This window comes from Dromaius novaehollandiae, chromosome 5, assembly GCF_036370855.1.
Source record: "Dromaius novaehollandiae isolate bDroNov1 chromosome 5, bDroNov1.hap1, whole genome shotgun sequence".
Lineage (NCBI taxonomy): Eukaryota > Metazoa > Chordata > Aves > Casuariiformes > Dromaiidae > Dromaius > Dromaius novaehollandiae.
Genome location: NC_088102.1, coordinates 61183397 through 61206290, shown reverse-complemented (window position 1 = coordinate 61206290; position 22894 = coordinate 61183397). Strand labels below are relative to the sequence as shown.

The window sequence follows — 22894 nt, the reverse complement described above, 5'->3', positions numbered from 1 at the left end:
TTATCCAAATCAAACTATGCAAGACAATATACAAGTGCAGAAACCTGTTTGCACAGAATTAACTCAGTGGTTGGAACTATAGTCACGAAGTTCTTTTGTGACAGAGCAGTGTTCTTGCCCTGAACTTGAGGGTTTGGGCTTCAAGTTTTGGTTAATGACTAGAAAGAATCATTTTCATTTTATCCTTGAAATAATCTGGAATATTTTTTGATATTTCTTCAGAAGTTCTCGATGACATTTTGATTTACAGTTTCCATTATTCAGTAAGTGTTTATCAGCACGGGAGTGAAGCACAACATGGAGCATTATGAGTGTTTACATCAAATACAGTTCTTTGCATCTTCTCACACACAATAATTACATACTTCATGCTTCAAAAGCCTATCTTGCATAGAGCAGCTGAAATGCAGAATGTTTATTCTCAGGCTCAATTCTGACATGGATCTTATTCTCAGCTGTTTCATGATACTGATTCACCCACCCCACCCCACCCTGAAATTCAAAGTGGTGATCTGGTATACAATAAAACATCTAAATGATTTGTAAAGGATGTTCTTTGTAATCAAATATGTGTATGAAGGATTAGAATAAAATTAAGCAAGAAATAAAGTGCACATCCATATAATAGATACAGCAGCAGCAAAGCGGTCCCTTCTTAAAACTGAGAAACCAGAAGCCAAAATAAGCATGCTTTACAATATGCACCTTGATTTAAAATAAATAGAAGAAACCTTAATAAATAACATTCTTTTAAAGAAGGTAACGTATTTTCTGAATTTTTAAAGGCAAAGGACAACAAAGCTTTAAGTCTGCTTTGAAGTTTAGGTGCAGTATGTATGGCTATTTGTTTCAAAAAGACATTCTACAGGAACAGTGCAGTGTAAAACATTCCAGTTGGTACGATGCACCAAGCACAACAATCATCACTTTTAAAGGCATCTCCAGGTTAGGCAGTAGTACCATATCTTCACACTGATCTTCTGTAAAACGCGCTTGTCTGGACTTTGTATTTCCTAGAATCAAAGGAAATACATACTTGAGCCAAAAACTTATTTCAAAGATCCACATTTCCTGCTAAGCTGCAAGATCAGTGTAGCTTACTGTTGCGAGTGCTTACTTTGAATAAGAAGTATTTTCTTACACATAATACTTAGATACTTCATGCTCCAAAAGACTACCTTGCATAGAGTAGCTGAAAATGCAGAATGTTTATTCTATCACTGTAGGGCTAGGGGCTTATCATGACCTCCAGATTTAAAATTACTTCTGAATAGTAATTGCCAACTGTGTTGAAAATTAACATCTCTACAAGGCTCAAGATATTCTTGCAATACAATATCAAGCCAGCTTACTTGAAAACTTTCAATGCAGTCCCTGTGAACTACAACGTAGTTCAGACAGTAGAGACAGATAAACACCTCCTGTCTTCACTGCCTTCTATTCAGCATCTCCAAAAATCCCTCCTTCCTTTTCCAAAGCAGTATCTTCAGACATTTTTCGTCCGTCCCAAATCATAATCACTCTCTTCAAAATCTGAGATCTGTAAAGATGGAATCATCCTCATCATAAGAGTCTTTTCTTACTAGTCCACATTGTAATAGTACTACAAAGATATTACACGACCCATTTCTCCAACTGCTCCACATTAGCCTTAAATCATTTATCTGTAGTTCCATATCACACCACTGCAAATTCCTGTTCTATAGCGTGCTGAAGTTAACACATCTGAAGTCCAATCTGTTCAATATATTTTAGCACATCTCATCATCTAACACATTTGCTCTGAAAATTCACTTCCTGATCTATTTCTAAATCCGCTGCAATAAGCAGCTTTTTCAACTTCCAAGTCCTTTATAGTTACCTCTCCACTATCTTCACAGGATTCTTCCTCTGTATACTGCATAACTGCTCTCTAAAAGGCAATGATTATATTCTCTCAACCCCTCTTCTGGTGCCCTTGTTCATTCCTCATTCTTGTTAAAGATACCACTTTCCTACAATGCTTCATGCCTGTGAGCATTTACTAAGCCACACTTCTTAAATGAAAGGAACTGAAACATGGGGTTGTCAAGGCTCACATCATGACAGACATCATTCACACATATCACATGCTATCAAACTTTTTGACAACATACTTAACGTAAAGTTTTCAAAACTTAGAGCATTTTATAACTGCAAAGTCATCTCACCTGTCCAGTAGAACATTATTTTCCCCTCAACTTTATAGCAGCTGCTGCATTCCTTCAGGTAATAGCATATACATTTCAAAGCGCACATAAATCTTTTTACAATGCCCTCCTCACCTGAAGTCATGTGCATATACCTTAGCACTTCCTAAAACAAGACTAAAAATAAAAACAAGCCCAAACACACAGCAATCCTACAATCCATAAATGATGCATACTCAAGGCAAACTGTTTGCTTAATCCTTAATGTCAATTTTGTATTGTACATATGTTTTTGTATCAACAAAAAAAATTTTAAACCATTTTTTCCACTCGAAATTTAAGTAACAACAATGCATATAGGATGAAAGAATAACTTTTTTTCCTTTCTTTTCACAAGATTAAACAGCTGGTAAGATTTTTGTTGTTGTTGTTAAATCTACAAGTCACTGGTCACCTACAGGTGATGAGGAGTGAAGAGTCATTTGGGAGTTTCCCATCCTGCATATTTCCTGTGGTTCCAATAGGATAAAACATTTCAATAATATTTTGATCCTACCAAAGCATGATTTTTACAAAACAGCTGTAAAAACGCATGTTAACAATAAACTTACTGTGGGTACTCAATGTTTCCCTCATACAAAACATTTTCAGAACACAGAGAGGTGATAAATGAGAAGTTTTACAAAGCAGAATGATTCACATATCCTGGTAGGGCAAATATTTTGTCTGGACTGACTATAGACTGAAAACACAGCAAAAACAGAGTTTTCCAGTAAGTACAACCATATCTTATGGCCCATATGTATTTAACAAAAACTTTCTTCTTGCCCACTCGCCCAGATGGTATTAATGCCAAAATTCAGGCTGGTCATCATTTTTACTAGCTAAATCCCACACAAGCACATGCAACCCAGTGCTGCAAAGCATTATGAGATGATCAAGACAGTTTGGCCCCAAGTACTTAGACCCTTTTTGCTCTGTATTCTACAGCACTTCTACAGTACTGGGGTGGGGGTGAGCCTGACTCTTCAGTCTATCAGAGTTCAGCCATACTAAAATTTCAAAGAACTGGTGTCACCAGTTCCCAGTTTACCCACCAACAGCCTGAGAGAACTTCACATTAGACTTCAGAGCGCTTCAAGCACTTTAGCACATTTTTAGGAACGTTCTGCTCTTCAAAGATGAGACGACTTACCTTGAGCACCATTTAGCAGAACAAACTGGAACAGAATTAAGTAGAGTGATTTTCAAGTCAAAATAGCACTAGCCCAAAACAACGGGATCAAGTAAAAAGCCACAGAATGCAATTCAATTGATACTTACTTGCTTTAAAATGAATAGAAACAAGTACTTGCCAGTGATCATGCTTGCAAGGGCAAAAGAAAGCAGATTGTCACACAGTAGTCAAAATCATCTCATGATGTCATCTTACTAAATTACTGCATGACCAACTTTGTTTCTCACAGCTGCAGAAGAGTTTCAAACAATACCATCAGCTTTCAAACGAAGAACAAAAAGAACGGGTCTACTTCAAAAAGGAAATCAAAATTAACACCATTGTTTGAAATATCCACAAGTTTCCACAAGTTAAACACTATTTGTTTGTGTTCTAGCTTTCAAAGGTTAACAGTTTATTTCACCCCCTTCTTCCCTAAGAATGTAGCTGCCAGAGTGACTTAAATTAGATAGGCATCAACACCAAAAGTGTAGTCATTTATAAAGGATATTACATTAATTAAGAAAATCAAGAAAGCCTATGCACATTAATTTTGAAACATCATAAGCGTTACTGTATATTTCTATTTCTTCTGATACGAGCATTTTGCCAGTTCTTTACAAAATCTGAACTTTTATCACATGAATCATATTTTATCCATTCAGTGTACCATTATTGCACCTGATCTCTTAAGCATAGTTACACAAGCACAGCAAAAACTGGTAAACACTTACATGACTAAAATCAAAAACCATAAAAATACATGGGCTTCAAATAAATATCAATTTGTAATTTTAAACAATGAGTGTGTTCATTCAGTTTTGTGAGATTATTCTTTAAAAACTGCACTGAAAAGTATGAAGTATGACTCTATGCTTATTGGCCTCGCAACCCTGTATCACATGTCCCCTTACTCCAGTCTCCCTCCCCATAGACAAACTATGCTGCTAAGGCTTTACAAGTCAAAATGCACTTCCAGTGCATGCATCATCAGCAGTAAAAATAATAATTAAAAAACTCCTCAACCCATATTTTGCAAATGTAGGATACTGAAACAATTGGTTGTTTGCGATTAGAGCATAACTAAAGAAAACAGAGTTGCATCCATTTCCTAGCAAGGAATTAAGCAGATTATGAGCCAGCCATAAATTAATATAACATAACTTCCAGTAAATACCAGTAAATTATATTCTTGTGAGTAAGAATGGTGCTTTCAGGTAGGTTTCCTACAGAAATAAGTCTTAGATAATCCCCTGCCTTTAGCTCCAATAAATATTGGCCAGTGAACCCGATCTGAAGACAGAAGTATTCAAGACACCTTGTATGTACTGTCACTTGCCCAGTAGCAACACTACTAAGGATATAGAATACAAAAGACAAAAGTGTGCAGAAATGTGCCATTAGTTCTGTTGCTTATGGAATACTTTGCTAAGTTATTTCTCTGAGCACAATGACTCTTAAAATATAGCCCTGTTTAAATATACCACAGGGTACCTCAAATTAAATATGTCTAGGAGCATCAACTGACAAAACATCTGCTTCCTCTCGCAGCAATATTCTTACTGCAAATTTATCTACTACAGACATTCAATCATATTTGCAGCAGCAGCAATTATACATCCCAGCTTGATATTTTAACTAACCTATTCATTGCTCTCCAAAGTATCATTAAAAAATCCAGTAAATTCTACTGTTTGTAAATTATTGAATAGACACAGAGTTTGTGTCCTCCTTTGTCTTCTTATAATTTATGAAGGGCCATTAATACTTTTCTTTATTTCAAATTTAGATCTTGTGAGTCATTATGGGGTTCAATGCTCGTTTTTTAGCTGGACTGGTTAAATCACAACACGCTGAAAAAAACATAACTGAAGTTGTTCTATCCGTTTACATATATATCTCAATCATTAATCACCTTCAAAATATGCAGCTAATGAGCATGTTAGCGGACAAGATGAGAGTTCAAAATGATCTCAACAGCCTGGAGAAAAAGTTACAAGAAGTGTTAGAATATGATTATGGAAAATGCAAAGTTACAGAGTTAGGTCAGAATAGCTGTTTGCACATATATAGGATGGCTAATTAGGTAGGAATGAGTTTGGTAAAAAAGGACGTGGAGGTTAAGATAGATCACTAAGTGACCAGAAGTGTTGTGATGTTGCAAAAAACAATCACAGAGCCATGTCTAAACATGAGAACTGCCTGCCAAACCAGCAAATAACAGTTTTGCTCTGAGTGTTGGCAAGACTTCATGTAAATGACCACATCCAGTTTGGTCACCACATTTCAAGGAGAATACTGGTAGTAGGCTTAAATCATACAAAAAGACACTCAAGCTACACACTATGAAAACCATTCTAAACGTCAGACAGAGAAGTACTGGAATAGACTGACAAAGCGTCACTGGAGGTTTCTGAGTTAGACAAACATCCACCAAGAATTGCAAAAGCTACAGCTAATCATGCCTTAGTGGACAAGAACGGATTAGGTGATTCCCAGAGGTCCTATTCAGCCCTCGTTTCTACAGTCCTGCATCTTAAGAAAGGCTCTACAGGACCTTCGGGAATCACCTAATCCGTTCTTGTCCCGTAAACCATAAATCCCAACACCGCAGTATTTTCCATTTTGTTTACAATTCCTGTACTGATTATTTCTGGCATTGCTTTTGCTTTTATGACCACAACCAGGTATTCTTAAGCTGACATTTACAGAGAAATGTCCCAACAATTCCAAGAACTTTTTCATTAAGTAACAATAACTAAATTAAAAATCATTGTTATAAATGTATGTTCCCTACTGCTTGTACACTAGCTTATATTTATCAACAATGAATTTCATCCAACACTAACATCTAGTCTTTCAGTATCATGAGATCCTTCTGCAGCCCTTCACAGTTAGCTTTAGATTACTCTATCCTGAATTATTTTTTTTAATCATCTGCAAGTCTCATCCCCTCCCTGTTCAACTCCTTTTTTTCCCAGATCACTTACAAGTTATGCTGAACAAGAAAGGTCGGCAAAATGAACCCTGAGAGTCCACTCTACTAACCTTCCCTGTGAAATCTGACCACTTGCTTCTATCTTTTAATCTATTCTTAACTTTTGAGACTCCTACTATTTAATCAGCAACAGCTTAGATTCTTTAAAAAGCCCTGCGTAGGAAAGCTTGCTGGAAATTAATATTGGCAAGACAACGTTGACAAGATTTCTATCCATCTGCTTGCTAACGCCTTCAAAGAACTCTAAAAAGCATACGATGCTTTGTGTTACTACATTAAGGTTACTACAGTCCAAATCTGTCCTTGATAGCTCTAAAATACATAAGAGTAAATAAAGATCAGAGCAATCATAAAATCATAAATCAAGGAAGACACAAGAATATATTTTGGTCTCTGTAAATCTATTTTGCAAACCTTAGGAAGCACAGTTAATTTTAGTTAGGAAGTACATATCATATCCAGAGACAGTAAGTAATTAGGGATTCCTACAGCTCTTTTACTGTTGCTTAGCTCTAGACTTCACATCTGAAGATTTTTTTTTTAAGTTTTTTTTTTTTTTAACATCATTTTGTCAGTAACCACACACTCTGCTTTTTGGTTGTTTTTAAGCTTTTTGCAGAATAATAATTCTTACTAGGAAAAGTTTCTGTAGTTTGACAGAGAAAAGTGAAAATTGTATGGCTGGGTGGTAAAGTTGACAAGCAAACATGAGGACACATAACACAAACCGATCAGAGTATCTGACCAATTTTTAGAGTCTGTTGAAATATTTACTGTTGGCTTTTTTCAACCCAAAGAAGAATGAATAAAACCGATCCTTATGAAGCAGAACTTCATTTTTACTTCATAATTACATGCTGCAGTTCAAGACAGTCTTCTACTTCAGGATTTCAAAGTGTTTTATTATCAGCCATGAACTAAATTTGACAAAAAAAAAACTTGAAACAAGAAAAATTACTAATTTTATCAAGGGTGCAGAGAAAAGTTAGCATTGGGGGACAACACAAGCTGCAAACCTTATTACAACTTTAAGCACATTGACCAAGAATAAATAAATAAAGAATATGTAATTCATCTTTGCCTTTGTTAGAGTTGTGTTTTATTTCTCAGCATCCCATCTTTAGCCATCACAATTTTGGGAAAGGGAGCATCTCCAAGGTTGGTACAGTAGGGCCTATGACACTAGGGGTCCAATCTAAGCTAGGACTTTTTCCACATTGCTCGTATACAAATCCTACCTCCAGCTTTTCTAACTTTAAGTAATAGTAAGCATATTATCATGAAAAGAACAGATTATGAAAATTGTAAGATTTTAGAGGCCTAGCTCAAATGTCTACCTCATGGTAACAAAGAACAATTCTCAGTTCTGTCAGAATGAAGTACAGATGTAAGTCGTTATCTTCTCTTTTCTGTCTTCTATTAGGCAAATAAGAAAAAGAGCTAAGACTATCAATGTTGATGTCTAGAGACTGGGCCAATAAAAACACATGTTCTTGAACAGCTATTGACTGCATTTTCTAAACAAAGAAAAAAACCACCACCTCACAAGGTCAGAAAGGTAGAAAAGTATTTCAATAGATACTTTTCAAGACCACTCTTGGGAAAAAAAAGTGCCTCAGTGACAGTCTTGCCTCTTCCAGAAAGAGGCTACACAGCAAAAGCATCAAAAGAGAGCAAAATAATAAAGACAGCCTCCGCAAGGGTATTTTGTTAAATACATATGATCTCACCTCATTTCACAATAAACACTATAAACTGAATATTTGGAAAACACAGAACTGAAACAACAACCTTATAAAAGTATCACAACTTAGACCAATCCTGTTTATTCAGTGGCAAATCTGGTATCATTATTTATGCAGATTAATCAAAGAGGAAACAGAATCTTTTGAAAGAAGAGTCTCGGATTCCAAATTGCAAACACGTGGCTCTGTATGGTTTTGTTTTCTTTTCAGTTGCCTGTTACTGAAAAAACAGGACACTTGCTTTGGCTGTCCTGCTGAATTATAATGCCGTCAGAGCTGACATATCACAGCTTTGACACTCTAGTCCTAGTAAAACCTACTGAGATGGTTTAAGGTAGATGTTAGCGCCTCTACTTCTTTTTGCTGCTTCTCTGCTGGAAACTATCAGCCACTCAGAGCTAGAAGGAGGGAACATGTGCCCCAAAACTCAATGGCTTCAGTACAAACCCAGGTATCTCACCTTAAAGCAGTGTTTGCCGGCAGCTTGAGTTAAAGTGTCAGCTGATTAGTGGAGCTACCAAGGAACGGGCATACATGTCTAAAACTGCTGTAGGGGCAGTTGCCTCCAGCTAAAGGGCAAATCTGGAAGTTCCATGGGCATTATCTTAAATCATTCAAGCAAAGTCAACCAGAATTTCTTGCTAAAACTTAAGTGCTTATTTTAAGTAACCATAACATACCTACAGAGGAAACTCACTTCCAGCAGCACTTAGATCATTTAGAACAGGCAAGAATCTCTCAATATATAAACCTTAAATTCTGACTTATTACCACAGAAAAACTCATTTTATTCTACACATATGCCTAGTTATCTTACTTGTTTTGGAAATACTGTGAAAAACATCCATTCCAAATCTTGGGGTTTTTACCATGCTGAAACTCACTAATCATATGAGAAACGCATGCTAACCATCTTCCTACCTTGCAAAAGCAAGCAGCTCTTCAAAAGCCTAAAATAAGAATAATCCATTTACTGTACTTCTAAGAAATGTGAGGTGAATCCCAAAGTCAAAGCTCAGCCAGCAGCTCTTCTTTCATTTAATAGAGACAACCAGATCCTCAACTACAGCTGGGGCAGGACTGCATAGAAAGACAATTTATTGCTCAGACAGAGGTCTCAGACCAAGCTACTTTACAAAGACAAGCCCTGCCTAGAAACCTACCAGCAACCACGCAAGCTGCCCTATAAGGACCCTCCAGAAGCACATGCCACTCACTAAATACCAGCAGCCTTCTGTCCTGAATTAGGATGATTTTATAATGCTCTACTACAGCTACACAAAACCTCAGAGTGTACTGTCACTGGTTTTGGCTGTAGTACTAAGCAACCAGTATGTCCAGTTTAACAAAAATGTGATTAGTTACTTTGTTGTATTTACCTCATCCCCAGGACTACTACATGCGCCACAGAAGGAAAAAAAAAATTGAAAATTACAAAAATTGGATACATTAAATCACAATGTATCTAGACAGATAGTCCAGTAACAGATAAGCAATAACATACTTGTTATTGGCTCAATGAGCATGGATTTAGTTGCCAAATCCCAATCAACACTGACTGGATTGTCCTTGACTTCAGAATATACCACTGACAACAAAGGAACAATGTATTTCAACAAATATATATAACTGGAACACGATTTCCAGAACACCAAACAGACAAAAATTAATCTCGTCAGTAACAAGAGTGTTCGACAATAATAACTGTTGTTACACAAGCAATGGGTCTGAAAAATCTTGTGTTACTGCAAAAGAGGAGTAAAAGAAGAGATGATCAAAGGAAGATTTCCTAATTACCAAGGTGTATTTATATGGTACAATTGATATTTATCAGGGTTGAACACTGGATCTACTGTTTCATGCTTGAAAATGATGCCACAGTGACTGCAGTTTACTTCATGAATAGCAGTAGCTGGGGAGGTGGCTGGTATTTTAAAATGCATGTCAGTGAACTACCACACCAATATAATTATCCTCCCCAGTGTTATAAGTTAAGACTATTACGCTTGTGATGTTGGAGGAGTTAAATGTCACTCTCATTGTTCCCCACTGAAAAATATGTTTGCGGTTATAGAAGGCTAGTGCCTTAACAGCATTCAGGCTTGCATAACAAACTGTTGTCCATGAACGTGCTGCACGAAAAGTGTCTTTTTGTTAGATAATCCACAAAGGTAATCCAGGACAGAAACAGGGGGCAATAGTATCTTTACTGCAATTTAGTCTTAAAATATTCCCAAAGATATGAAATGTTACTTCTCTCAACAGAATCTATGGCCTCACATTTCAGGACAAATGAATATAGCTTCTACAGTAATGAAACCATGAATGTCTCAATTTAAATTGAAAGGCTGAAAAAAAATAGAATATTTTATTATGATTATTATTCTTAAGTCAAGACCAAGTGAGCAAAGAGTTCCAAATCCAGGTTCCTCAGGGAGCTTCACTAGCAGACATTTGGCAGAAAGAAAAGTTATACTATAACTATATTGATTTTAGATTTTTCTGAAATGATAGTGAATCAGATTCAGAACAACAATTCACTGTTTCTTACAAACACTATACATCAGAATAAATAGCTTGAATACATTTAAGGAAGACATGCTAACAAGAAAATACTGATTTCTTCTCTCCAAATAGCTATTCAAGATAGTCTTATTGCAGGGGCAAAACACATGCAATGAAAGTGTTCTTTTCTCACACTGTTTCAACACAGTGCATTTGAAATTGCTGTATTCGAAGACTAAACCAAGAAAGGGCAAGGTCCGTAGGAAGGAGATAATATCTTACATTAGACCAACTAGTTGGTCTTGGAAAAGTTCCTGGGCACCTATGCTCTTGTCCAATCACATCCACCTACAGTAATCTCTTACCAATACACAATTACTTGTGTATCTCCATTCTGCCTCAGTTCTGAGAGCACACTTAATACTTCATTAAATTACAGTTAGAAAAATTCTTTTGCCACAGAAAGAAGGATGTAGTTGGATTTTTTCTTTTAAGATTTGTGTTCAGATCTAGACCGCACTTGAACAAAGCCATGACACAGATGAGAAAGCTACTGAAGTAATAGCTTGATTCCCTTAACTTTGTATTTTTCCTATTGCACAGAGATTATGTACATTCAAGACAAGGAGAAAGCATCCATTCCTTATGTATGCATCAGCACAAATGAATGCCTATTAACATATGATACATACTAACACACAAAAAAATCCTCTTGTGATGCTATATGCCAGTTACCCTAAAAAATGAAAAAATATTCTTCACAGTCAGTCTCCGCCCACAAAAAGAAAAAAGAAAAAGAATCAGACAACTGCATTTAGGAACTTCTCCCACTATACCAGTAATCTCTCACCTAATTTCAAAATCCACTAAAATATGGAGCTGTCAGACAAGGACAGCTTCCCTAAAAATAAGTTATTAAAAATCAAAATGGAAACAACTACAACAGAGCCTACACATGTTACACCAGCATTTAGCAGTTATGACAGCAGTCAAATAAAACTGCTATACTGTTGCAAGCCTTACATCTTCTGTCATTCACATCACAACTACATACAAGAACTGAGCAATCATTAGTCTGCCTTGTTTCAGAAAAAAGTCCATCAGAAGACAAATCCTCTCCATCTTGCAGTTTTCACAGTTAACTGCTGGGTACACAACAGCATCTTAAAGAAAAGACATTATGGGACAACAGGCAGATTAAACAAGTCCAGTATTTAGTTCTCTCTTCTTTAGCCTTACCTTTCAGTTTCTGAGCTAATAAGGATAGGAAATGTTGTCTCTTATACCTTTCTCAAATAAGATCATAACTAAATTCCAATGATAAATTTATGATTATGGCTTATACCAGCAAAAACAAAACTAAAAGAGAAAAGCATTTTCTCAGGCCCTTATGTGATCTTTGCAAACATCTGTGTTCTTCCTAAATCCCATCCACATTCCACTATGCAAACATATTAGAGGGGAATTTGTTGTGAAGCACATCAAATACATTTCAAAATCCATGCAAAAGGAAAACGGATATACAGTAAGGTCTTCTGGGATTTTTGTTTTGCTTTTTAACTCAGAGCGCCTACATCTTCCAGCAGCTTCATTCCCTTCAAAGAAACTTCTGCACATGTCTTTTGTAGCAAGTTATGTAACAGCTTTATATTGTGCTGGTATGTCGAAGAAAACTGTGGTTATCTACCTTTGTAAAAGTCCAAATGAATACACAATAAACATGAGAAAGTAATTAAGCTTAGTATATCACTGAAATATTTGACATTTGCACAATTTAAAAAAAAAAGGGGGGCAAAAATGATTCTTTAGATCCAATTTCTCTAACTCTGTCAAGACACTGAACACAAATGTCTAATAGAAGCTACTGCCAGTGCAGTTCTTTATAATGGCTCAAAATAAGCTTTTAAACACAGAGCAGTAATTAGAACTATGGTATGCTTAAGTTTTATGGTGACACATACAAACTAAATAGACCTTAAATAGGAATACAGTCAGCTGTGTCTGAAATGAATGAGCTGGGTGAATGAGATTTCCCTTTAAAACATAAAGGGCAGTTTTATCATGACGACATAGCACGGCAACTTAGAAAACCTGGATTACTTTATCAGCCTTGGGAATGTCATAAATCCTTCTGCCAAGATTCTTTTATCTATAGTGGGGCTACTCGTTTGCACATATTCAGAAGTATTGATGTCCGTTGGAGTCCAGAAGGCAAACAACAAAGGCATTTGTATCCAAAACTACATTATTCAACACTTCTCCTTAAATTCTTATACGTCTGAAAGTCTATTAACACCCAAGCTGCCAACAGCAAAGTTCATCTGCCACTCAGGTTGAATCTCCGTGCGTCCCCATCGTGACATCTTGCCAGGCACGAGTAAACTGCCTGTTACACAAATGATTCTAAGGCACCTATTGCTTCTCCCAACTTACCTAAGAAACTAAGGTATCTAACGAACATCTTTCTGCTCAAGGGTTAGGGTCTAGGACAATTTAAGCTGATATAAATTCAGGCTGCAGTCATCTGTCCTCCTTCTGCAGCTCCTACTCCCTTACGCTGGCACTGGCACTCCTCTGATATCCCAGCGTGCCAACTCCCTTTGAAAAATTAGAGGGAAACTAACCCAGAAAAAAAAATAAAGTCAAACAAGCAAAATATTCAACAAGAAGAGTCTTTCCAACAGGTCAGCATCCTGGACTGCACCATCAAAAGATTCAACAACAGTGCTGATATGGAAGGGAAGATTTAGCACAACTGGACGACAGCACTAAAACTGCAGTAATGCCCACTTACACAGGCCTAGATTGAAACAGAAATGAACTTTAAAATGTTTGAGATGGATATCCTCAAAGAATACTCTCTTTGGTTCACCTTAGAACAATATAATTGTTTCCCTCCTCAAGACCAATCATTCTGGATCAAAATTTGTAATGCCAGTAACGAAAAGTTTTTTCCACAACTAGGAAATCTAGAAACCTGCTCCTAAATTACACAAGAGCATAAACACAAAATTTCAGATATTTATAGTGAATGTGTTTGAATGAAGTTAGATAATCTGTGCAAAAAAAAAAAAAACCAACATAATTTTATATTTGCCATATTTTTAATGTTTCACACATATTGGCACATGAAAATAAATCTATATAATGCATGCAAAGTCAAAGCAGATGATGGCTGCTATACAGAAATAGCAGAGGCAGAAGGCCTTTTTGAAAGAAGGGTCATTACTATAAACATCCTTTCTTATTAACCACAAGCGCGTATTATCCAAACTGCTGCTGACTTACAGGTTGGGGAAGGGGAGAAGGTTACGGGATTTTTGTTTGCTTGTTTACACATAGATATACCACAGATTATACACAGGAAAACAGTACAAAATGTGATCATAATAAAAAATAAACCAAACATATAAAAAAAATTAGTCAGAACCTTGCTGAAGATGGAAAAATGAAGAACATTCAAAAAATGTAAAACTTCACGGGTAATAAATTTGCAATCTTATTATGTTTCCTCCTAGATGAAAAAGCAGGGAGAAGCATTTCTAAATGCATCAAGAAAGCTGTGACTTACAAGAAAAAGAAAGGTCAGTACTCCATGTATTATGGGATTGTATGTGGGGGTGAAGGAATTTGGAAAACAATGCATGCCTAGTCTTCTACAGAATGTTGTTTTTTCAAACATTTTTAGTATGAAGCATTAAAGTAGCAACAAGTAATTTAAATGATGAAGTCTAAATAGTTACTTTCTGGGCATGACCTTTTCAAATTAAGGTTTTGATTCTGGAGTTATTTCTGGATCTGCTCAACTTCATACACTCAAGCAATTTTACTGACTTAATGGGACAATTTACATACAGGAAGTTAAACACATACTTAAATGTTACAGATTAAGACACTTACAAACATAAATCTTTCCAATCTAATCTGCAATTTTATTTCACATAGTGGCTATGTCAGATTGATCATACCCTTTAAGAAAGCAGTCTGCTTGCTTTGTCTCTTCCTTAAAAGGACCTCTGCTTTTTTTGGTTGTTTCTTGTTTTGATTTGGTTTCTCCATTATTGTTGGGAAAAGTGTTCAGAACAGGAGAGAGAAGAAGAGGGTGTCTTTAGTTTGAATATAAAGTACACTCCATTTTTAACTATTTTACATATCTTATAATTTTGCCATGACAATTAGGAAAAGTCCATTTCAAAAAGGAGGAAAAAAAATGTAGTTAACAGAAAAATAATATTGATCTAGTAATCCCAGTAGAACTTTGGTAGAATCTTTGTAAGCCAATGTATCTTTAAACAAGTAGATATCATAATTTTTCCAAAAACAAAATTTTATGATATTACACCTACATTTCTGCAGTGAATAAATGCAGACTACAAATAATTGCTACTCCAAAGCAAAGAGTTACTTAGAGTTACTTAGCGTAACAAGTTTGAGTATTGTTTATTTCAGTCATAGCCAAATAAATTAAGGGATATTCAACTATTTAAAATATTGTTTATTGACAAAATACATTTAAAGGATGGTTCTAAAACACCCAGCATATACACATACTAGTTGACAGTCACTGCATTTTCAAATCAATTTATGTACTGATTTAAAGCTTCTTCAGCAACAAACCAGTATGATATGATCATAACAGAAAATTATGTAATAGAAACTGTTCTCTCTTCAGCCACAAAATGAGAGCAGATAACGGCACTTTCCTTTCATCTAAGCAGACCAAAAACATCTGGATTCTCTAAAAAAACATAGCCTCTCATGAAGAGCCTATCAAACGTCACAGGGCTTCCTAGGTGTTATACGAGCAGTGGCATCTTTTCAATTGGCAATAAACTGTAAGCCCCCTATCAGAAAGGCCAAAAAGCCCTACTGCCTCCCCTTCAGATCCCTCAATCTTCCTCTTCCTTTATGCATGTGTGTTTACATGTCTTAGCTAACAACACAAAGAAGACAGGAAAAAAAAGCAGTTAGCATCACTGCCTCTTGCAGAGACCACTCAGGAAACAAGCACACAGCCACACGCAGCCAGCCTCTGCTGTTTGCCCACAGCAGAGGACTCCGTTTGGACACTCGGGACTGCAGGCGGGGGGGGGAAGGTGTTGGCGGGGGGCTTCTCTGCACGTTCCAAGGAGACATTTTAAACTTCCCCCGCTCTCTAGAAGAACCGTGCCCGTTTTCCAACGGTCGGGGCAGTGGGGCACAGCGGCGGGCTACGGCCCCTGCCGCCAGCCGGGCCTCTCCGGCCCTGCGCGTCATCCCCCGCTCTCCGCGGGGCCGCAGCCGCGTTAACGGGGCAGCCAGGTGGGCTGAGGCCGCGAAGCGGGTGCTGAGGAGAAGCCTTCCTCCTGGCCGGAGGTGCCACGGCCCGGCCAACCCGCCCCTGGGCGGGAGAAAAGCCCCTCCACTTTCCCGCCGACCTGCTCCGCCTAAGGAAAGCGGAATTAACCCTTTCCTCGCCCCTTTTGTTGCTGCCCTTCACGGGGCGCAGCTGCCCCAACGACTCCCCAGTTACCCTCCTCCCCACGGCATGACAGGCGCCCCGTGTGCGCTCCAGTCTCCTCCTCCTACGGCCTGACCGCAGGCGGGGGGGCAGGGGCCGGGCAGAAACGAGGGGAGGGGGAAAGAGGCCAGGCACCGCACAGCAGCTCTGCACGCAGCCACACCTACCTGTCTTCTCGTGGTCATAGCCCACCACAATGAAATAGTCAGCCAGCCTGGCCATGGCTGAGAGGAGCCCGCCTCAGGCCTCACCACCCCTGCTGCGGCTGAGGCTGCAGCTCCCGGGAGGCTCAGCATCCTCCCCCTTGCTCCTGCTGCAAGAGAAGTAGCACCACCTCAGCCATGTTGGAGGCGCGGGCGCGCTGTGCGCCTGCGCGCCGCCGAGCCCGCTGCGCCGTGACCCCGCCGGGCTGGGCGTGGGCAGTGGGTTCATCGGCGGCACGCGGCGGCGGCGGCCCTGCTGCGCCTGCCGGGTGCCCTGGGGCCGCCAGCCCCGGCCCAGCCGCGAGCCGCGGCCCCGCTCCGGGGCTGGGGCGGAGACGCAGTGCCCTCCGCTCCTGTTAGGGGCCGGTAATGCAGATGTTACCGTGTTGCTCCAAACTACGTGTACCCCGGTCTCAGTCCCCCGCCCGGTCCTCCCTGCCCGTGCCAGGCTGGCAGCGGCTTCGTTTGCAAATAGCCTACAGGAAAGCCCTGCCGGTGGCTCCCTCTGAAATACCCCCAACACGGGCAGGGGATATAGGCCGCTTTCTCCTGAAAACGTGGCAGATCCTACCGATGCGTGGTGTGGCAGGGCACGCTCAGTACGCTACCAAACACTCGGTGTCTAAGCGAGACTTGCTACCTCGCCGTCCCGGCACTCGTTCCGCGCCTGCCCTTCGGAACTGGGACGTTTCCTGTGCGGAGTTGGCAGGGAAGTGCGTCGCCCCGCTTTAGCGTATGCGAAAATAAAACCTTACTGCGAATGAAAATCATCTCTGTGAGCTCAGTCTCGAAAATCGAGACTTACATTTCCAGGATGTTTCCTGTTTACGTTTCGTCCGGCATGTGCGGGACGTGCCACAGCGGGGGAAGTCGGCCTGCGCAGCTGGGACGCGGCTCTAACGGCAGGGCGCTAACGGTTCCAACGGCACGTCGCTGACGTTCTAACGGCCGGGCGCTAACGGTTCTAACGGCGCGGCGCTACGGGCGCCGCTCGGCTCGGCTCGCCGCGGCTCGGCGGGGTCTCGAGCCGGCTGCTGCGCGGCCTGACACGAAGGCGAACGGCAGGGAAGGGACTTCACCGCCGGCCTCCCTCACAGCAGCAGCAGCAGCGGCAGCAGCAGCAGCTCCCCCGGCGCTGTTCCCAGCGGCCGCGGCGCGAAGGGCAGGAGGAAGAGCGGGTGCGGGTAGCGGTGTCCTGGGGAGGCCCGGCCCGGCCGGCGCCGTGCCGTGCCGTGCCGTGCCGCACGGTGCGCCGAGCTGTGCGGTGCGGTGCGGTGCGGTGCGGCGCGGCTGCCCGATGCTGCCACGCTGGGCGGTGCCACCCTGCACGCGGATCGCGGCGTTTGCGCGGGCGTCCCGGGGCCATCGGAGCCTGACGGTGGCGGTAGCTGCCCGCGGGGGCGGCCGGCAGCGCCGCGGAGCGACCCCCTCGGCCCCGACGTGCCGGCTCGTGCGGTGCCTGTCAGGGCGCTCCGCAAGGCAGCGGGAGGATTCCGTGATGCTGTTTATAAGGTGCAAATGATGCTGACACCTTTTGGTTTGTTACTCTCGAAAGCCGGGCTGGCCTGCCAGCAGCCGCAGAGATGATGGTGATAAACAGGGTGTCTGACAGTACAGTGCTTGGTTAACTGGCTGAGAGTCTGCCAAAACATTATGATAAGCTTCCATGTACGCCCCAGGCCTGTCTGAACACACAGAGAGGGCAAACACCACAAAGGACATCAGCTACGTTAGTGAGGAACTGCAGCAGCCGTGCTACCGTAGATGTACATCGGAATTCGGCAAATTCGCTGAATTTGCCCCTAACAATCCACCGTTCTGTGGGACCCAGCAAATAGGCATTAACAGTTTCTCAGAAATACTTCTGTTTCTGTCTCAAACATGCAGTGCCTATACTTCCTGTTTAGCTGGGACATAGCGGTGCAAGGTCCTGTTTTGATAAACCAGAGGCAATTTGGTTGGGAAGCTTCAAGAACCAATTACACAGTTCTCGCTTGTGCCTTCCCTTCAGGCAGGCAGCAGTCAAAATGTCCTTGGGATAATCAGCCTTTCGGTTTCGTTGTTTTGAAGTCGGATGCCATGTAGGAAGATCTAAGCTTAATGAAATCGCTTGTTAACTTTAGGAATAAAGAAAACAGCATAATATGTATTGAAAAGATTTACTGTACTCGTTGAGAAAGACATGCATTCAATGGGGTCAGTCATTTCTTAAGCTAGGTAGGAGCTAGAAGAAGGAATACCTTTCTGAAGCAATTCATAGGCTTTTCGGATCATGATCCCATAGACTTTAATGACTGAAAAAAAGCTGCTTTCCACTGAGCCACTGAGAATTTTTGTTTAAAAGTATTACTGAAGTAGCAAAGAAGGAATGCAAATCTTAACGAAGCCACACATTGCCCCTGTGAAATGAACAAGGATAAGGCTCAGCGCCATCACTTCTAGGGGTGCACACTGCAGCTGTTCAGCAGTACAAAGCCAGGGCACACAACAGTTTACAAAAGCAAGGGATAATGTTGTGTACAGCTGAACCTGGAGGGAGAGTTTAGAGACACTAAGAAATTACCTAATTTGGCATTCAAAGAGAACTTCGGGATTATCATATCTGCACTCATAAAAAAGTTCAATATGTAAGAACAAATCTCAGTACTTAAGTTTCACTTCTCTTTTAAGACAGCACTTGTAGCAGGAGAATATCACCTAACACTTTTGCAACAAATGCTGGATCAAGAGGAAAATGTTATTTACTGAATCCCCAACACTACTAGCACCCACTTCATAGTATTGTTCCTTCTTCCCCCTGGATCAATCTAAACAAAGACTGGTTAGTTTATAAATCTTGTCATAAATGGCATGTCTTAAGTACTCATGTAACAGCTTTGCCTGGGTTTGAACACAGCTGTTTGGCTGCATACCTGTACAGACAGCAAAAGGATTCAGTCATCTGTAACTTCCTTAACTTCCCTTTAGTGTTGAGTTATCTTTATATACTTATAGGACAAATGAGGAAGTGAAGCAGACATATTGTTTGCTCGCCTAAAGTCTGATGCAAAGTAAATTGAACTTTCATCCAGACCACCAATAACAAAATTCCTTCTGTTCCAACAGAGTAGCCCCAGCTCCTCTTGCGTGATGAAAGGGGCTCACAGAGCAGTGGCTTTCAGTGTCCACCAAGGCCTAGGTCTCCAGAAGGACCCAGTAAGCAGCCACAGGTTTACCATGGGGGCAGAACTGTGGGGCTAAAACCCTGCAGAAGACTGAAAGCATACAAGGGACATTGATGCCACACTCAGACTATGTACTTAGCACCAAATAGATGTGAAGGTTTACAGTACCTTGTACAGTCAGCTCCTCCTTCAGGAAATGTGAAGGTCACACTCAGCCTGCAGTCACTTAGTCCAGTGTCACCTGTTTAGTGACACCGCTTGCCAGAATAGGGAAGGAGCCATGACCCTGAGCAGGTTTTCCCCCACCAATATGCATCTCACCCTGATTTAGGGGACTTTGTTTGGTGTGTTCAGACCTGTCAGATAATAAGACTCACTAAAGCGTCTCCAATCAGACTACCAAAAATGGAATTGTCACTTGTCACTTATTCCTTTGAGCATATTGTCACAGATAAAGTTGGCTTGAGTGCACTAAAAGCAAGGCTTTCCTGTGTGGAATTTGACTGGGGTTTTACATACTTCATAATATGTAGTTCTTCTATTAATATAATCTTTGCAGCAGTTTAATACAGTATGATACATAATCAAGTATACTCTTACTCACTGCATGTTCAGTAAAATGTGCATCGATCCAGAATGAAACATGCGAAAGAGCTTCCACTGGCTTCAAACAACGATTTTCTTATATAATCGTAATCAACACAGAATATTTTCTCCCAGCTAATCCCCACTGGTGCATACAGGTTTTGGACTCTTGCTTTTGGAATAAGACTTAGCCTGGATAAAATGCTATACAAACAGCAACTAATCTTCACAATCTCCCTACAAGAGCAGATGCATATTGTAAAGTCTTTTGTACATAGGAGAACACTGAGAGTTTGAATGACATGTCCAAGATAATCAGTAAACAAGTACAAGAGCCGGATGTACCTCAGGCCAACTTCTCCCCAATGGATGAGGCAGCATTGAGAGGACAGCCTGCACTTCAGAGGAGAGTCTGAACTGCGTGGCATTGCCTCACAAAAATACTTCATGAATACTTCCAGGGAATGTTCTGTGTCAGTTTTTCAAAATGTAAGTAACTTCACTATTTATGAAATAAGTTTTAAAAAGGGGGCACTTTTACCTCACAGCACAAATCTGGTGATTATTCCTCATTTTCAAATTATGTAGGAATGCAAGTGCTTAGGAAGAACAAAATGAACAGCTGAACTGAGAACATCATGTTTTCTGTTAGATATGAAACCAGCTTTACCCTCGGAAGCCCTTCCACAAATCACATCAGCAACAAACTGGATTTTGGCTGATAACTCATGTGCCAAAGTTTCATCCCTCCTGAGGCTGAATGAGCTAATTTTGTATCACTAAAATGGCAGTTGTAATCAGCATGGAACTCATGTGTGAAATATTATCATATGATTATATTATAATTCCTAAACCTAATTCCTATAATTCCTAGAACCACATAGGACTCTTTCTGTGTTGTTTGCCCGAGAGTATACAAATTGGACTTCCCTTTTGGCCAAGGATGTTTATGAGGGATTTTCCAGCGTTTGGGGAAGTCTGTGATTTTATTACTGGAAGAGAAGAGATTATTTAAATCAAAGCAATGCTCATGAGACAAAATCCTGCCTTCTCATTTGGAAAAGTTAGATTCCCTTTCAGCTTCTGCTGATCGGGGAAATGCTTAGACTCGCTCAAGCCTGAGCGGCCTCACGAGGTCTCTAAAACACCGTCATTATAATCTGGTGCACTTGTGTCGTCTCGTCGTGGCACAGTCCCTTTCTAGACCACCTGTTTCCTCGTTTCTCCCTCCCCGAGCGCGCAGGACAAGCCTCCCTCGCTGCGCACCCCTGCTCCGGGGCGCGGGCTGCGGGGGGGCAGCAGGAGCGCTGCTCCGCGGGGCTCCGCGAGGCTGCGGCGCTGCGGCCGGAGCAGCGCGGCGGGGCCGGGGCGGCAGGGACCTGCACCTCTCGCCGCCCGCAGAGAGCCCGAGGGCTTCGCCCGGCCCGGCGCGGGGGCGGCCCGGCAGGTGCGGCGGAGGAGCGCGCGGGGCTCGCCCGGCAGCCCGCCCGCGGCCGCGCAGCAGCCTCGCCCCGGAGAGCCACGCCGGGGCTCGGGCTGGCCGGCTGGGGGTGCGGACGCGAGCGTCCAAAGTGAGTGCTGACCCCCTCGGCAGGCTCCCGCTCCGCGGCTGACGAGGCAGAGAGCGTGCGAGTGACTGGGGGCAGCAGCGGGGAAGGGCACGGGCTCCCGAGCGCAGGTAGCTGCCGGAGACAGAAGGGCTCCTGCAGGCTGCTGGCAGCGGAGGGAGCACCTCAGACCGAGTCAGCCACCATAGGAAAGTTTCCATCACCCGCCTGCACATACCTCTCCAGGGTGTAGCACGTACGCGGTTATCTAGAAAGGCAAAGTCACAAGTACATATTCACCTGATTCCTGAAATACTTCGCTTGGAGCACGCTGAGAGTGAAACATCCCGCACGCTCCGGTCGGCTTCTCCGTACGCTCGAGCATCTGTAGCTGGGAAGCGGACCCTGACGCAGGGGGTCTGCCGGGGGCATCTCCTTCGGTTCCGCAGAATCTGCACTGCAACAAATAAGTATAGCAATGGTCCATCTGGTGCTGGCTCCTGCATCCCTGCGAAGCCGGAGCTCCACATTTCTGAAGCGTCATAGAGCAAAGATGTTAAAGACTGTAAAAAAAGTAGGTAGACAGACCAAGGTTTTACTGCTGACCAGCCATGGGGAATATTGTTAGAGACCCTGATCCTGCAAATATTTATGCACTGGTTCAGCTTTATTAGCCTGGTAAGTAAGCTTAGGCACGTATATAAAGGTGTGCGAATTAGGGATAAAACGACCCACGACAAGTCTTTCTTGAAGTTCATAACCCCAAGCATTTCAGATGAGCCTGTGTTTGGTCCAAAGCAATAATTCTTCCTTTGTCCGAAGGTATAAAAGGGAGCGCTAACCTTCCTGTCCCAAAACCATTTAAATTGTGATTTATTTGAAACGATCGCGTAAATCAAGTAATGTTATTAGATAAAAGTGCACCCAGGTTGAGTCATAAATATTAATGATGGCTGATTTGTCACCTCCTTACTTATGTAATGAAGGCTGACTTTCATTACAGTTACTCATTCTAGTTCAAGTTGTCCAAATATGGCTTTATTTTTGAAACTTTGTTATTTGATGGATTTTGAAATTGATCAGGTGTAGTTCTTACAGCCCTTCTTCAGCCCACCTAAAGCTAGCGTGCCTAGAGAGCGAAAGTGTGCTACAGACCGTGTAAACATAGCTATATATTAGCAGGTAAAAAGTCTGTCCCCAGTTAAACAGTGCGAGGGACTTATGAGATTTTGCAAGTTATGCCATGGCTTGGAATCCACACCT

The 22894-nt window shown here is 41.4% G+C and overlaps 1 protein-coding gene and 1 long non-coding RNA gene across 9 annotated transcripts in view; both read right to left on the bottom strand.

The window, feature by feature from the left end:
• SBF2 (SET binding factor 2) overlaps nt 1-16544 on the bottom strand; it is a 272633-nt gene extending 256089 nt beyond the window's left edge. For all 8 annotated transcript variants that reach the window (XM_026104380.2, XM_026104382.2, XM_064513020.1 and 5 more), the window contains exon 1: nt 16300-16544. In XM_026104380.2, the coding sequence (XP_025960165.2) occupies nt 16300-16354 (55 nt within the window). In that variant the 5' untranslated portion in view covers nt 16355-16544. The remainder of the gene's footprint in view (nt 1-16299) is intronic.
• A 5045-nt stretch (nt 16545-21589) lies between these two features.
• Nucleotides 21590-22894, bottom strand: part of LOC135328513 (uncharacterized) — a 42368-nt gene continuing 41063 nt past the window's right edge. The window contains exon 3 of the long non-coding RNA XR_010389486.1: nt 21590-22088. This is a non-coding gene — a long non-coding RNA (uncharacterized LOC135328513). The remainder of the gene's footprint in view (nt 22089-22894) is intronic.